Source organism: Elephas maximus, chromosome 15 (genome assembly GCF_024166365.1).
Source record: "Elephas maximus indicus isolate mEleMax1 chromosome 15, mEleMax1 primary haplotype, whole genome shotgun sequence".
Lineage (NCBI taxonomy): Eukaryota > Metazoa > Chordata > Mammalia > Proboscidea > Elephantidae > Elephas > Elephas maximus.
In genome coordinates this window covers 38826361-38840737 of record NC_064833.1, presented here as the reverse complement: position 1 = coordinate 38840737, position 14377 = coordinate 38826361, and the positions used below count along the sequence as shown (strand labels likewise).

The following is a 14377-nucleotide window of genomic DNA, read 5'->3' as shown; positions in this document are numbered from 1 at the left end:
CACCCATCCTCAACCCAGACACACAGCATATGCACTGAAAATGATAACATTTGGACAGCATACTGCAATAAACAGCCAAGGTAGCACTGGCCGGGAGCCGCCTTGAGGTTCACCCAGCAGCCCCAAAGGCTGAAGGCATATCCACCCTAGACTTGGACAAGCTGAGTCCCTCCCTGCCTTGGGCTTATGCTTCTGATGCCTACCTGATGGCAAATAATTTCTCAGCACTCTGGGAAGGATTTTATTTGTTTTCCTTAAGTTTGATTAAAAGCAAACACAGGCAAACACCCCAAAGGACAGATAGATAGATGACAGTTAAGCATACAAATACATAGTCAATAGATGTATAAATAATGATATAACATCTCTAGTAAACAAAGAAAGTGTAAATCCAAGCAATGGCATACTTTATTTTGCCTCTTAAAGTGACAAAAATAGAAAGAAAGAAAGCATATCAGTATTTGTGAGAGTTTGGGAGATATGAGCAGTTTCATATACTCTTGGCAGCAGGGTAATTGGGTAGCTGGAGGAATACTTACAGAGGGAAATTTGGCAATTTGTGGCAAAAGACTTACAAATGTGTGTATCATTTGAAATTTTGAAGATGTTTTTCCATAGCCGTCTTATTTTCAGTGGTTGCTCATGAAAAGCCAGATGTCAAACTCATTCTTGATTTTTTTTTTTTTTTTTCTCTTTTGAAGGTTTTCTTGTTATTATGGGCATTCTTAAATTTCACCAAGATCTGGCTAGGTCGAGTTTCTTTTTTTTTTTTTTTAATCTGGTGGCTATTTGATGGGCTATTTCAATCTGAGTCTCATGTCTTCTTCCCTTCTAAGAAATTCTTATCTATTTATGTGACTCTTGCTTCCTCTCAATTTTCTCTACTCTCTCCTTCCGAAATTCCTATTAGATTGAGGTTGTAACTTCTGGGCCTGGAGCCCCCATGTCTCCTAACCTGTTTTTGTTTTTTTTAATTATTTATTTTATATTTATTGTTCAGAGTATACACAGCCGAGCATACACCAATTCAACAATTTCTACATGTACAACTCAATGACATTGATTACATTCAAGTCGTGGAAACATTCTCACCCTCCTTTTACAAATTGTTTCTCCCCCATTAACATAAACTGACTGCCCCCTAAGTTTCCTGTCTAAACTTTTGAGTTGCTGTTGTCAATTTAATCCCATAGAGATTGTCTTAAAACAACGTAATGCTCAAGTCAGGCATTCTCTACTAGTTAGACTAAACTATTGCTTGGTTTTAAAAAGACTTCAGGGCATATTTTTGTTTAAGGTTGAAAGATTATCTCAGGGCAGTCAGTTTCAGTGGTTCTTCCAGCCTCCATGGCTTCAGAAAGTCTGGATTCCATGAAATCTGAACTTTTGTTCTGCATTTCACCCTTTTGAACACGATTCCTCTATAGACTCTTTGATCAAAACATATAGTAATGATAGGCACCATCCTGTTCTCCTGGTCTCATGACAAAGGAGGCTGTTGTTCATGGAGTCAATTAGCCACACATTCCATAACCTCCTTCTCTTCCTGATTCTCCTTCCTCTGTTGTTCTATGCCAATAGAGACCAACTGTACCTTGTATGGCCGTTTGCAAGCTTTTAAGACCCCAGGCACTGTGAATTGAACTAGGAGACAGAAGCACCAAACACTATATTTAGCCAATTAACTGGAATGTGCCTTGAAACCACAACCCTAAAACTCCAAACCGAGAAACCAAATCCCATGAGGTGTTTCCTAACCAGTTTTTCATGAATTCATTTTATCCCTTTGTTACTACCATCTAAAGGAATTTCTTGACTCCATCTTCCAGCTCACTAAATTGGACTTTATATCAGCTTCTTCATTGAGGTTTTTTTTTTTTTTTTTCCTCTCCTTTCAACAGTTAAGATTACTTTTTCAAATGTCTCTAGTTGATCTCTTTTTGGTTACTCTTGTTCTTATTTGGGGGTTATGTTATCTTCTCTCATTTTTCTGAGTGGACTGATTATACTTATTTAAAATTCTCTCCTGCATGGTTCCTGCATACCATATTAACTCCATTTCCTTTGGTGAACTGTCTTCATTTATAGAATTAGTTATCTTTAAGTGCTGACCTTCCTCAAATGTTTATTCTTCCTTTTTTTTTTTTTAAACTCATTTTTGTAACTGAAATTTCCCATTAGAATCTACATTTGTATGAGAAGCTCACTTGGAGGACAGGGATGGGAACGGCCCAAACTCCTGCAACTGTTTTTAGAAAGTCAGTCTTCTTGGCATGAATCTTCTCTTTCTACTGGGTATGACCAGCCCCAGAGAGCACTGCACATCTCAGAGCTGAGCCCCTCACAGACTCCTCCATCATTGCTGCCTGGCCTCAGCTGGGGGAGGAATAGAATGGCTGACCTACCTGGATACTCCTGGCCTCCCTGTAGGCTGTGGCAGGGCTTCTCTCTGCCTCTAGAATCCTCCGTGGAAGCTGTCCTCATGCTTCCTGGGCCATTCTAAAATCAGATACTCTCCATCCTCAAGATATTATTCCTATTGTTTATCAGCGAGGCTATTTTTTTTTAATTTAAGCTCCTTTCTTTCATTTCTTGGTGTTCATTACAGGAAAGGCACCTGCACAAGTCAACACATTGAGCTGGAATTACACGAGAATCTCTGCATAACATTAAGCCACTCATCCCACTTCTAGGAATTTATCCCAATGAAGTAATTAAGAATAAAGTCTTAACTACAAGGAGTTTCATCACAGTGACATTTATTATAATGGAAAAGTAGAAAAAAGATGCAATTATAGGGACTTAGTTAAATACAATGGGTGACTATGTTTAAAAAAATAATGTGGACTAAAAAAAATTTATTAAAAAATAAGTAACATTCTTTGAAACTTACTGAATGTGTGAAAAATTTTATAATAAATTTTTGGAAAAAATAAACATCAAACTAAGAAAAATAATATGGTAGACTATTTAATGGTACAAAAAAATATCTATCTTCAATGTATTTGTATAAGAGCTAAAACTTATGAGGCTTGACCAGAGTTAAATGGTTGAACTAAAGACAGGCCTGAACTACATTTTGGCTCTTGCTGACAACTTAACCTTCAACATGGAATGAAGATTATGGGGAATTGTTTGCAGCAACTGTCATGTGCAAGCCTGTGGTGCCATTCTCTTCTTACCTTCCCAGGTGTGCTGGAAGATGGACCGTCCTCCAATGGTGTTCCCCGATCTTCGGTCCCAAGTGGAATATCCAACCCAGAGAAGACGATGAGCTGTGGGACCCAGTGCCCCAACCCCCAGAGTCTCAGCTCAGGCCCCCTGACCCAGAAACAGAATAATGGCCTTCGGACCACTGAGGTAGGATCACAGCCACAAAACCAACTTGGTACTGGAGAAAGGGGGTAGAGCTTGGTCAGGGCAAAGCCAGGCTGAGGCTGTGCCCTGGGCCACTTTGGCAACTGAAATTCGCCATCCCATCCATGTCAAATTTGTTGCAAACAAAATACCAAGACCCTGCTCTTGCCTGGAGGTTGTTTTGTTGTTGTCGTTATTGAATGAACAGAAATGTGTTCTTGATATTTCTATATTAAAGGACGTGCTTGTTGCTTAAATACAGCTTTGTTGGAGGATCTCCTTTTCTGTTGCAGCTTTCACCATCTTGACAATGAGAACAGGACTCAGTTACGGGAGTGCTGATTACAGCAGTCAATCTTAGGCCAGGCAGTCAGCCTGTCTCAGGGGATGGTAGGATGGGGAGTAGGCAGGGGAAGGAGAGAGAGCACCGACGTGGTAGGACACGAGTCCTGGTATTTTACTTTAGAGACTCCAACCAGACAGGGGAGGGGGCCTCTTAGCAGAACATGGTGGCAGCAGCATTCCCAGACTGGTGCCGTTGGAGAGGAGGCAGGACTAGGGCATCTGGATCTGGCCTGCATCCTTTCTGATCCTTTTTTTTCTCCCAGAGGTATATATGGGAGGAGTCTCTGGGTAGTGCAAAGGTTAACACACTTGGCTACTAGCCAAAAGGTTGGAGGTTCTAGTCTACCCAGCATCACCTCAAAAGAAAGGCATGGCAATCTACTTCTGAAAAATCAGCCACTGAAAACCTTATGGAGCGCATTTCTACTTTGACACACATGGGGCTGCCATGAGTTGGAGTCAACACGAAGGCAACTGGATAGTCTTAGGAAGTGCTCCTCCTGCTGCCCTTGGTTCCTCCCCAATGAGAATCCCATGGATGGAGTGAGAACCCCATGAGTAGGAGAGGGTCCAGCCCAGAAAGATGCTCCTAGTAACCTAAGTTCCCACTCAGCTCCTTCCCCCACTTTCTCATCTTCCCCTCATCCCACCTCCCTTCAAAGTCCACAGCTCATCCTATGCTCCAGACCCATTCTTCTCCCCTCTTACCTGTCAAAACTGACTGGTCCTGTACTTTCGGACCAATGTCACCTGTTTTCTGAGGGTGCATCTGGTTATCTTATGATAGAATTCTTGCTTACGTCAGTGAGTTACCTCTCTAAGCTTTGCCCAGAAAACATGTTGCACGTTCAGCTCTAATGCTTATTAACTAAGTGGTCTTTCAGGAATCACTCAGTCGCTCAGAGTCTCAGGTTCCTTATCCACAGAATGGAAATAATATCAAAATGAGAGAACAGATGGGCATACTCTTTGTAAACTGAGATGTGCTGTTAGAAGGGCAGTAAGGATTAGCAGGGATGGTCAGCCACACAGTGTCATAACCCGACTACTAACCTGAAGGTTGGCATTTCAAGTCCACCTAACCGCACTATGGAAGAAAGGCCTAGTGATCTGCTTCTGTTAAGATTACAGGCAAGAAAACCCTATGGAGCAGTTCTACTCTGTAGCATGTGGGGCCACTATGAATCAGAATCAACTCTACAGCAATGGGTTTGTTTGTCTGGGTTCAGGCTCTATAGAAGATAATGGGAGGGACTGTTAGAGGGTAGCAGTAGCCTTCCTCGGATCTTGCCCATCACCCTCTGCAGGCTGCTGTCAACTTCTCCTGTGCATGTTACTGTTGTTGCTGCTGTCGAGTTGGCCTCTGACTCACGGCGACCCCATGCACAACCGGATCAGACCGTTATTATCCATAGGGTTTTCATTGGTTGATTTCTGGAAGCAGGTCATCAGGCCTTTCTTCCTATCCCGTCTCAGTCTGGAAGCTCTGCTGAAACCTGTTCAGTATCAGAGCAACACACAAGCCTCCACCGACAGACAGGTGGTGGCTGTGCTTGGGTTTTCTGCATGGAGGGTGAAAATTCTACCGCTAAACCACCGCTGCCCCCTGTGCCTGTGCATAAACTGGCGTCCTAGAGGCCCAGTCTTCACTGCATCTCTCAAGGCAGTCTGGGCACCATAGAACTGCTCAAAAACTGGGCGAGTGTTCTGATGTGAGGCCAGCATATGCCCCCCAGCTTCCTCCCCACACTTGTGCCCCTAGCGTTTGAGCCAGGAAGGGCAGTGGTAGTGAGGAGATAGTTTTGCCTGGAGAATGGCAGGGTCCACGCCCTTGCTCCCCTGTCTCACTTCCTGCCCCCATCACGCATCACTTCAAAACTGTGTCCAGCAGTTTACAAAGTGCTTCTAGGGCTACTGGCTCACAGAATCCTCCCAAGAACACTGTGGAGTGAGCATCACCCCATCTGATAGACAAGGAAACTGAGGTTCACTTGGTTGTGTGGCATGAACAAGGCCATATGCGTGCTAGAGACGGGCTCCGCAGTGGTGGAAGCTGTGTGGCAGGGGAGTGGCGACCACACACACACCTGACAAACAGCCCTACAGGGCAGATGGCGCATGTTGATAAGCAATCTGTGCAGCTTTTGTTTTCACAATTCAATACACAATGGCTATGTTGTAACTATTTCCCAGACAAAGCCAGGGAGCAAAGAACTTCAGTTTAAAGCACTCAAACAGTTGCTGGAGTGCATCAGTGGTCTTTGGATCCTGGGACCTCACCAACCACCAGATAACCAGAATCCTTCAAAGGCCATGGCAAAGATTTTTCTGTCTGAGGTGTCCATTTACAAGGGCTCCTTCCAGGGAAACTCAGGGGCAGAGAGGTCAGGTCTCGAGGACCTGCACCCTCTGCTGGGTGATACAAACCTCATTTCCCTGATTCAGGGATAAGCGTTCTACCAAGTTGTGTGTCTCTCTGTGGTGGGCAAGAGTCTGGGCTGCGTGGTTAGAAGAAAAACTATCAACAAACCCTAGGCCCTTCTGGGGGTCCCTGGGTGGCACAAACAGTTAAGCACTGGACTACTAGCTGAAAGGTTGGTGGTTTGAACTCACCCAGAGGCATTTTTGGCTTCTACCACTCCCTTCGCTGAATGGCCAGAAATAGGCAAAGAAAACCAAACCCAAACCAAACTCGTTGCGGTCGAGTTGATTCTGGCTCATAGTGACCCTGTAGGACAGAGCGGCACTACCGTATAGGGTTTCCAAGGCATGGCTGGTGGATTCCAACTGCCAACCTTTTGGTTAGCAGCTGAGCTCTTAAGGGAAAGGAAAGAGGGCTGTTTATGTCCTTTCTCTACTCCGGCACCCAGCTGCTCTTAGATAACCTGAAGCTTCTCAGCTGAAGCTTCTCTCTCTGACATGGAGACAATAACTTACATACACTCCAGGTAGCTTTCCTGTGTATTCCTGAAGCTCTAAGGTTAAGCACTGGACTACTAGCCTAAAGGTCGGTGGTTGAAACTTACGGAGGACTGGTGATCTGCTCCTGAAAGGTCACAGCCTTGAAAACCCTGTGGAGCTTTTCTACTCTGCAGAAGTCAGAGTCGACTCCCAGCAACAGCTCTTGGTGAACCTGCACACGTGTAACCACCAATAATAGGCCCTTCTGGGAAACAGTGGGGTCTGGGACCTGGCTTCAATCCAGGGTGGGATAAATTTTAGATCTACTGCCTCATAAGACATTTTAATGCCGTGAATTACTTGCTGCTTTATATATTCTCATAAAATGATTAATTCCTTTGTATGTATTCCAAAATCATTCATTGAGTATCTACTGATAAGATTTTGAGTGGGGTGAGTTGGCAGAAAAATAGCACTTTTATTTTCCCCTTCTGAATTCAGAGCCACTTTATTTTGTCATTTCACAAATATTTATATTTATCAGGTATTATAAGTGCTGGGGATACAACAATGAGCGAAACGGACAGTGTCCCTGCCCTCATGGAGCTTCTGTTATAGATGGAAGAGAGCCAATAAACAAGTAAATAAAAATATAATGATATAATGTGTGCATATATATATAATGGTGTAACGGTTAAGTGCGCAACTGCTAACCGAAAGGTTGACTATTCATATCCACCAGCGACTCCGCAGGAGAAAGACCTGGCAATCTGCTCCTGTAAAGATTACAGCCTATAAAAACCCTATGGGACAGTTCAACTCTGTCATGTGGAGTTGCTTTGAGTCAAAATTGACTTGATGACACCTAACAACAGCAGGGACAGCCACGTGCAGGGGTAAGGGAAGACATGTCTATGGAGTGACCTCTGAGCAGGGACCTAAAGACAGGGAGGATGTGAGCCCTGTGGGTGCCTGGGGAAGAGCCTTCCAAAAGGAGCAAATAGAAAGGTTTGAGGCAACGTAAGGAGGCCAGTGTGGCTGAAGAGGAGCAGGCCAGCAGAAGAGAAGTAGGAGAGATGGTCATGGGCAAGGAGTGGAGTACAGGCCATATAGAAACACACAGGGATTAGAAGGAATTTGGCTTTTTTTTTTAACCAGCTTTATTCAGGTATAATTTACATTCAACAGCATTCACTGTTTTGAGAGTATAATTTGATGAGCTTCGACGCACATGTATAGTTGTGGAACTACTTAAAATCACTAGTAGGGTATAGCAACTACTCTATTTCACAGAGATGCCATCCCGCAGTTCAAATCACTTTCTGAAGGGCCATGAGGGGCATCTAATGTTGCTAATGACAGTGAGCAACAGCGCTTCATTTTCTGAGCCCTTCCCCGCCTTGTATCTCATCAAACAAACTGTATTTTCCTTATTCCAGTTTTCCTTGGCCCTTACCTCATGCCTGCTGTTAATAGGTATTAACTGGCAAAAAGAATATGGCAAAACTGATCTTTTGCAAATTGGAACTGACTGTCTTGGTGGGTTGCTCTTGCTCTTTCTTGATTGCACCTTGATTTCCCCTTGTAATTTGGGACCTTATCAACTCCTCAGCATCAGGCTAGTTCTCCTTCATTCACCTCTCTCCCTGAGCTCAGTAAACAACCCAAGAGGAAGCTGTGTAGTTGCTTGTCCTCTCCTGCTAACTAATTGTTTGGGAACTCCGTGCTGCCACCAGATGTTTATTCTCACCTGAATGCGCCATTTCCCTGGGCTTAGACCTCTTGTTTTTCTTCCCCAGAACTACCTCCTCAAGTATTCAGCTCAGGCAGAAGTGTATATGTGGATACAGCGGCGGGCAGACAAAGCTCTGAGTATGTGGCTGGACTCCCAATGAGCCTTTGTGTCTTCAGAAGCTGCATATTTTCAAGTTGCTTTATTATTTTTGGCAAAGTGATTAGACTGTGCTAAAGGAATTACCAATGGAAACCCTGGTGGCATAGTGGTTAAGTGCTACGGCTGCTAACCAAAAGGTTGGCAGTTCAGATCCGCCAGGCACTCCTTGGAAACTCTACGGGGCAGTTCTACCCTGTCCTATAGGGTCACTATGAGTTGGAATAGACTCGATGGCACTGGGTTTGGTTTGGTTTTTGTTTTGGACTGATCCTCTGCTAAGGAGTGGTCCCCACCTCACCCCAGGTGAGGCCTCACAGAGATGATTGTGGCCAGAGAGGGCGGCCCAATCAAGAGAGAGGATAGGCCCAGCCCAGAATTTCTCTTGGACAACAGTAATATGAGATGTATGAGGGAGGAGTTTGGAAAATAAATATAGACCTCTCCTAGAAAAACAGGGAGAGAACAAAAGAAACCATTGGGGAAAACCAAAGACAGACCTGTTAGGAAGACACTTTGGTGCACTCACTAGGTCAAGTCTGGGAAAAAGGAAGGGATTTAGCAGTAGAGGGGTGTGTGTGTGTGTGTGTGTGTGTGTGTGTGTGTCTTTCAGGACAGAGACCTCCTTATTCTTTATATTCTTCCCTTGTCCCGTGGGCCTACTTCAGAGTTATGCACCTAGTAGCTACTCAGTTGAGTCCCTGTGTGGTGCAAACAGTTAACATGGGCTCAGCTGCTAACCTAAAGGTTGGAGTTTTGAGCCCACCCAGAGGCCCCTTGAAAAAAAAATTTCCAAAAAATCAGCCTCTGAAAACCCAATGGAGCACAGTTCTACTCTGACATACATGGAGTTTTCATGAGTTGGAGTTGACTTAGAAACTGGAGGTACTCAATAACTACCTGATTAACTGTTGATTAACTGAGACCAGCCTAGTAATTCTAAGATTAGGCAAGTTTCTCACGGCTTCATTCTTACCATGCACCCTCCAGCATCGCCATCATATAAGGTCTGTTCTGTGGGAACTCAATTACTTTTCTAAAGCAAGTTCTGCTGCTTTCCTGATGTTTGATCTTCTCTCTATCTGAGGTTCAAGTTGAGAAGCAATAACTCCTGATGGCATGGGGTACATTATAGATAAAAGTCCCTAGGCCTTAGGGAGTGTCCCGCGTGGGGCCGTGGTCTGTGCAGGATTCGCTCTAGCCTTGGGGAGTCTTTGAGAATTTTACCTGAAGCGTGATTTGATCCCTGCCTTCCTCAGGTTGCAGCCTGACCTTTGGTAGAGTTGCTATGATCAAATCTTCCCTGACTGACTTTGTATTAAGGCCAGAAAAATACATGAAGCAGAAACAAATAAATCCATGGAATTTGGGGACAGTAAGAGGTTTGCTATTGTTTCTCTCCTTTTAATGGGACTTAACTGAAAAGAAGAAAGATATCTTGAATTTTAGCTAACAGGGATCCGATCTTTAATATTTTGGGAAGTGGGCAGATGAGGACGCCAACATTTTGGGAGTGCCTACTAGGTGCCAGACACATTGGATATGACATCATTTCAATCCTCACAACTCTAAGTGGTCAACAGCATCATTTCCCACATGGGAAAACAGAGGCTCAAAAAGGTTAGATATTTGGCCAGCTTGGCACAGAGAGTAGTAGTTTGGCTGTATTGGAATTAAAACCCAGATTCTCTTAGTGATCTAGTGCTGCTATAACAGAAATACCAAAAGTGGATGGCGGATGGCTTTAACAAAGAGAAATTTATTTTCTCAGTCTAGTAGGCTAGAAGTCCAAATTCAGGGTGTCAGCTCCAGGAGATGTCAGCTCTGGAGGAAGGTCCTTGTCATAAATCTTTCTCTAGACTAGGAACATCTGTGCACAGGAACCCTGGATCTAAAGGACATGCTCTGCACCCGGCACTGATTTCTCGGCAGTATGAGGTCCCCAACTCTCTGCCTGCTTCTTTTCCTTTTAGATAAAAGGTGGTGCAGGCCACACCCCAGGGAAACTCCCTTTACATTGGGTCAAGGATGTGACCTGAGCAAGGGTGTTATATCCCACCCTAATCCTTTTTATCCACAGGCAGATTATAACACATAGGAGAATCACAAAATGGAGGACAACCACACAATACTGGGAATCATGGCCTAACAAAGTTGACACACATTTTGGGGTAACACAATTCAATCCATGACACAGGTCTTCTGCCTTTAACTCCATGCTCTTCCTATTAACTGAAACAACAATGGAGAATTTAGAGTAAGCTTTGGCAGAGTTGTGGGAGGCTGAATGGGGGACCTGGGGCCACCATCTTCCGTTTGACTCACCACCTGTATTTGACTTAGGCCTTAGGAAAATTCCTTTAGCCTGAGTGACTTCAGTTGCCTCATCAGAAAAGTGAACATAGTAACACTTCTGCCAATCTCTCAGGGGTGGTGCAGGGAATGATCAATTATGAGCATAACTGAAATCTTGTCAGGGAAGTTCTAGGACATTTAAGCAGGGCAATACAAACAGGTCTGTTCCCAGGGATTTTTCCTTCCTTCCTTCCTCCCTCCCTTCTTTCTTCCTTCTTCCTTTCTGAAGATTTACCTTTACACATATGTTTTAATCAGAGTTTTTACTGGGTATCTATTATACCCAATAAATATTATACCAGTAGGTCCCTGGGTGGCACAGATGGTTTGTGCTCAGCTACTAACTGAAAAGTTGGTAGTTCAAGCCCATCCAGGGGCACTGCAGAAAAAAAGTGCAAAGAAAATTCTATGGAGCAGTTCTACTCTGTAACACATAGGGTCACCAGGAGTTGGAACTGACTTAACAGCACCAGGTTTGGTTTGGTTATTATGTGACAGGCACTAAATTATATTATGGAGTCCCTACCTTCTCAAAGCTTATAATCTGAGGAGAAAGCAGAAAATCAGCAAGTAACCAAACAAATATATAACTCAAACCGTGGTTAAAGGCCAGGAAGGAAGTGAAATAGTATAGGGAGAGAGCTACAACATGGATGAACCTTGAAAATGGCATTCTCAGTGAAATAAGCCAGATACAAAAGGACAAATACTGCATGATCCCACTTATATAAAATATCTAGACTAGGCAAATGTGTAGAGACAAAATTTATTAGTGGTTACTAGGGGCTGGGGAAAGGAGGGAACGGGAATTATTGCTGAAGGGGTATTGCGTTTCTGTTTGCGGTGATGTAAAACTTTTGGAAATAAATAGTAGTGATGGTAGCACAACATGGTGAATGTAATTACCATATTTATATGCAAATAATGTGTGCCTTCTACGTTTGTTTGCCAACAGCACCTTCCCCCAGTGAGGTATTTTTGTAGGCATGCTATGCTAATTTTTTTACAACAACATGTAAAAAAAAAATTGACATAGTGGTGCTTATGAAAATACCTCACAGAGTGAGGATGCAGTTGGCAAACATAGAAGTCATGTGTTATTTGTGTAAAAATATGGAAATGTCACTGAATTGCACACTAAAAAATGGTTACAATGGCAAATTTTAAATATATCTCACCACAGTAAAATAAAAGTAAAGAAAGAACACAGGGAGAGAGAATAACATGGTCTTGTGCTTGAATAGGGAGCCCTGATGGCACAGTGGCTAAGCATTTGGGTGCTTACTGAAAGGTTGGCAGTTCCAACCCACCAGTTGGGAGGAAGATGTGGCAGTCTGCTTCCATAAAGATTTACAGCTTTGTGTGGGGCCCATGGTCTCAGGGAACGTCTAGTTCAGTTGGCATAATATAGCTTATAAAAAAAATGTTCTACATTCTACTTTAGTGAGTAGCGTCTGGGGTCTTAAAAGTTTGCGAGTGACCATCTAAGATACTCCACCGGTCCTACCCCATCTGGAGCAAGGAAGAAAGAAGAAAACCAAAGACAAAGGGAGAGATTAGTCCAAAGAACTAATGGAACACAAGTACTACATCTTCCACCAGACTTTGTCCAACACAACTAGGTGGTGCCCGGCTACCACCACCGAATGTTTTGACAGGGATCACAATAGAGGGTCTTGGACAGAGCTGGAGAAAAGTGTAGAACAAAATTCTAACTCACAAAAAAAAACACCAGACTTACTGGTCTGACAGAGGCTGGAGACACCTCGAGAGTATGGCCTGGAGACACCTCGAGAGTATGGCCTCCAGACACTCTTTTAGCTCAGTACTGAGGTCACTCCTGAGGCTCACCCTTCAGCCAAAAATTAGACAGGTCTGTAAAACAAAACGAGACTAAAGGGACACACCAGTCCAGGGGCAAGGATGAGAAGGCAAGAGGGGACAGGAAAGCTGGTAATGGGGAACCCAAGGTCAAGAAGGGAGAATGCTGACATGTTGTGGGGTTGGCAACCAATGTCATAAAACAATATGTGTACTAATTGTTTAATGAGAAGTGAGTTTGTTCTGTAAACCATCTAAAGTACAGATTAAAAAAAAAAAAAGAAACCAAGAAAAACAAAAGATTCACAGCCTGGGAAATACTATGGGCAGTTCTGCCCAGTCCTATAGGGTCTCTGTGAGTCAGAATCGACTTGATGGCAAATGGATTGGTTTGGTTTATGCTTAAAAAAGCCCTGCAGTTCTCCACAAGAAGTTATTACCTGTGATTAACACTGGGGAGAGGACTAGGGGTCAGAGCATAAGGGCGAATGTTACTTTTTGCTGTACCCATCTCTTTGAATTTCTTTTCACCAAGATCATGTATTAGTTTTATAATTAAAAGGTGCTAGTTTTACAGGAAGATTGGTGCCTGATAAATCATAATCTCAGTAAGCCTTGCTTTTCTTCATTGTCTGTAAAGAACTGTGAAGAAGTTCATACAATCCCATTAAGAATTTGTGAAGTCACAGTAAAGCCAAGGACATCTTTATTTCCATTTTGGAGAAAGTGGGAAGATTCTGAATACATTTAGCTTTATTCTTGAGTCCAGGCCTCCATGGAACAGCAAGGCTGCCCGACTTCCACAGGTAATGAGCTGGATTATTGACTTCTGAACCCCAAAAAGAAACAAGCCCATCTGGGGTTAAGCCTGCCAAGGAGTTATTACAGCCAATCTGGTTACCCTTGGGAAACAGCAACCAATGAATGGCTTTCAATTAAAGAAGCGGTATCAAGAAGGCTGAAATCTGCAATTCATGGGGGACTAAAGTCTACAGAAATCAAAAAAAGTCAAGGGAAGAATAAAACAGCTGTAAAAGTGGGTGAGAAACAAGATGTGGCCCATTAACAAGAGTCAATGGTGATAAAATTTACAAAACAAGAATATTAGAGGTGGAGGAAGAATTAAATTAGCAGACAGCCACAGAAGAGAAAGGTGCCAAGTAGGCTTCTCATCGTTGAACTGGGAACCATAAGGCTTTTTTTTTTTTTAAAGCCAGTAATTGTATTAGAGACACTTCTTTTCCTGTCATTAAAAACGGGGGTGGGGAGGCGGTGTTAAATAAAAAGGTTTGGCTGGCTGAAAGCCATGTCAGAGGGAAAGTATCTACCTTGTCCAAAGTGTCATAGGCCTGAGAGACAAAGTGGTGTAGCCATTCCTCATAGCTTTTTTCTCATAGGAGGGCAAAGCAGCTTACTTCTTGGAACTTCTAGAGAAAATATTTGGAATTGTAGTTGTGATGCAATGGGTTTATTTTGTGGCCTTTTTGGCTCTGGGTTTGCAATTCTCCCAAAATGATTGGTCAGGCCACAATCTGCCCCATAAGCAGCTTGCAAGAATTGGTCTATTTGCTATCTGCATAAGCAGCTTTCAAAGATTGTTCGGTTTGCTTGTAATCCACCCAGTAGGATTGGTTGGCTTAGAGAAACCACGCCTTGAAATTGACAAGGAATTTTTCTATATAAGCGGCCAATCTCACAGAGCTTTTT

General features: G+C 43.3%; 1 protein-coding gene across 2 annotated transcripts in view; it reads left to right on the top strand.

Annotated features, from left to right (window-relative positions):
• The window catches only part of BAALC (BAALC binder of MAP3K1 and KLF4), an 89896-nt gene that overhangs the window by 65685 nt on the left and 9834 nt on the right, over positions 1 to 14377 (top strand). The window contains exon 2 of one of the 2 annotated variants that reach the window (XM_049854433.1): positions 3191 to 3360. The exons of the other annotated variant lie outside the window; for it this stretch is intronic. Coding sequence (XP_049710390.1) covers positions 3191 to 3360 — 170 coding nt within the window. The remainder of the gene's footprint in view (positions 1 to 3190; positions 3361 to 14377) is intronic. 2 annotated transcript variants of the gene reach the window in all.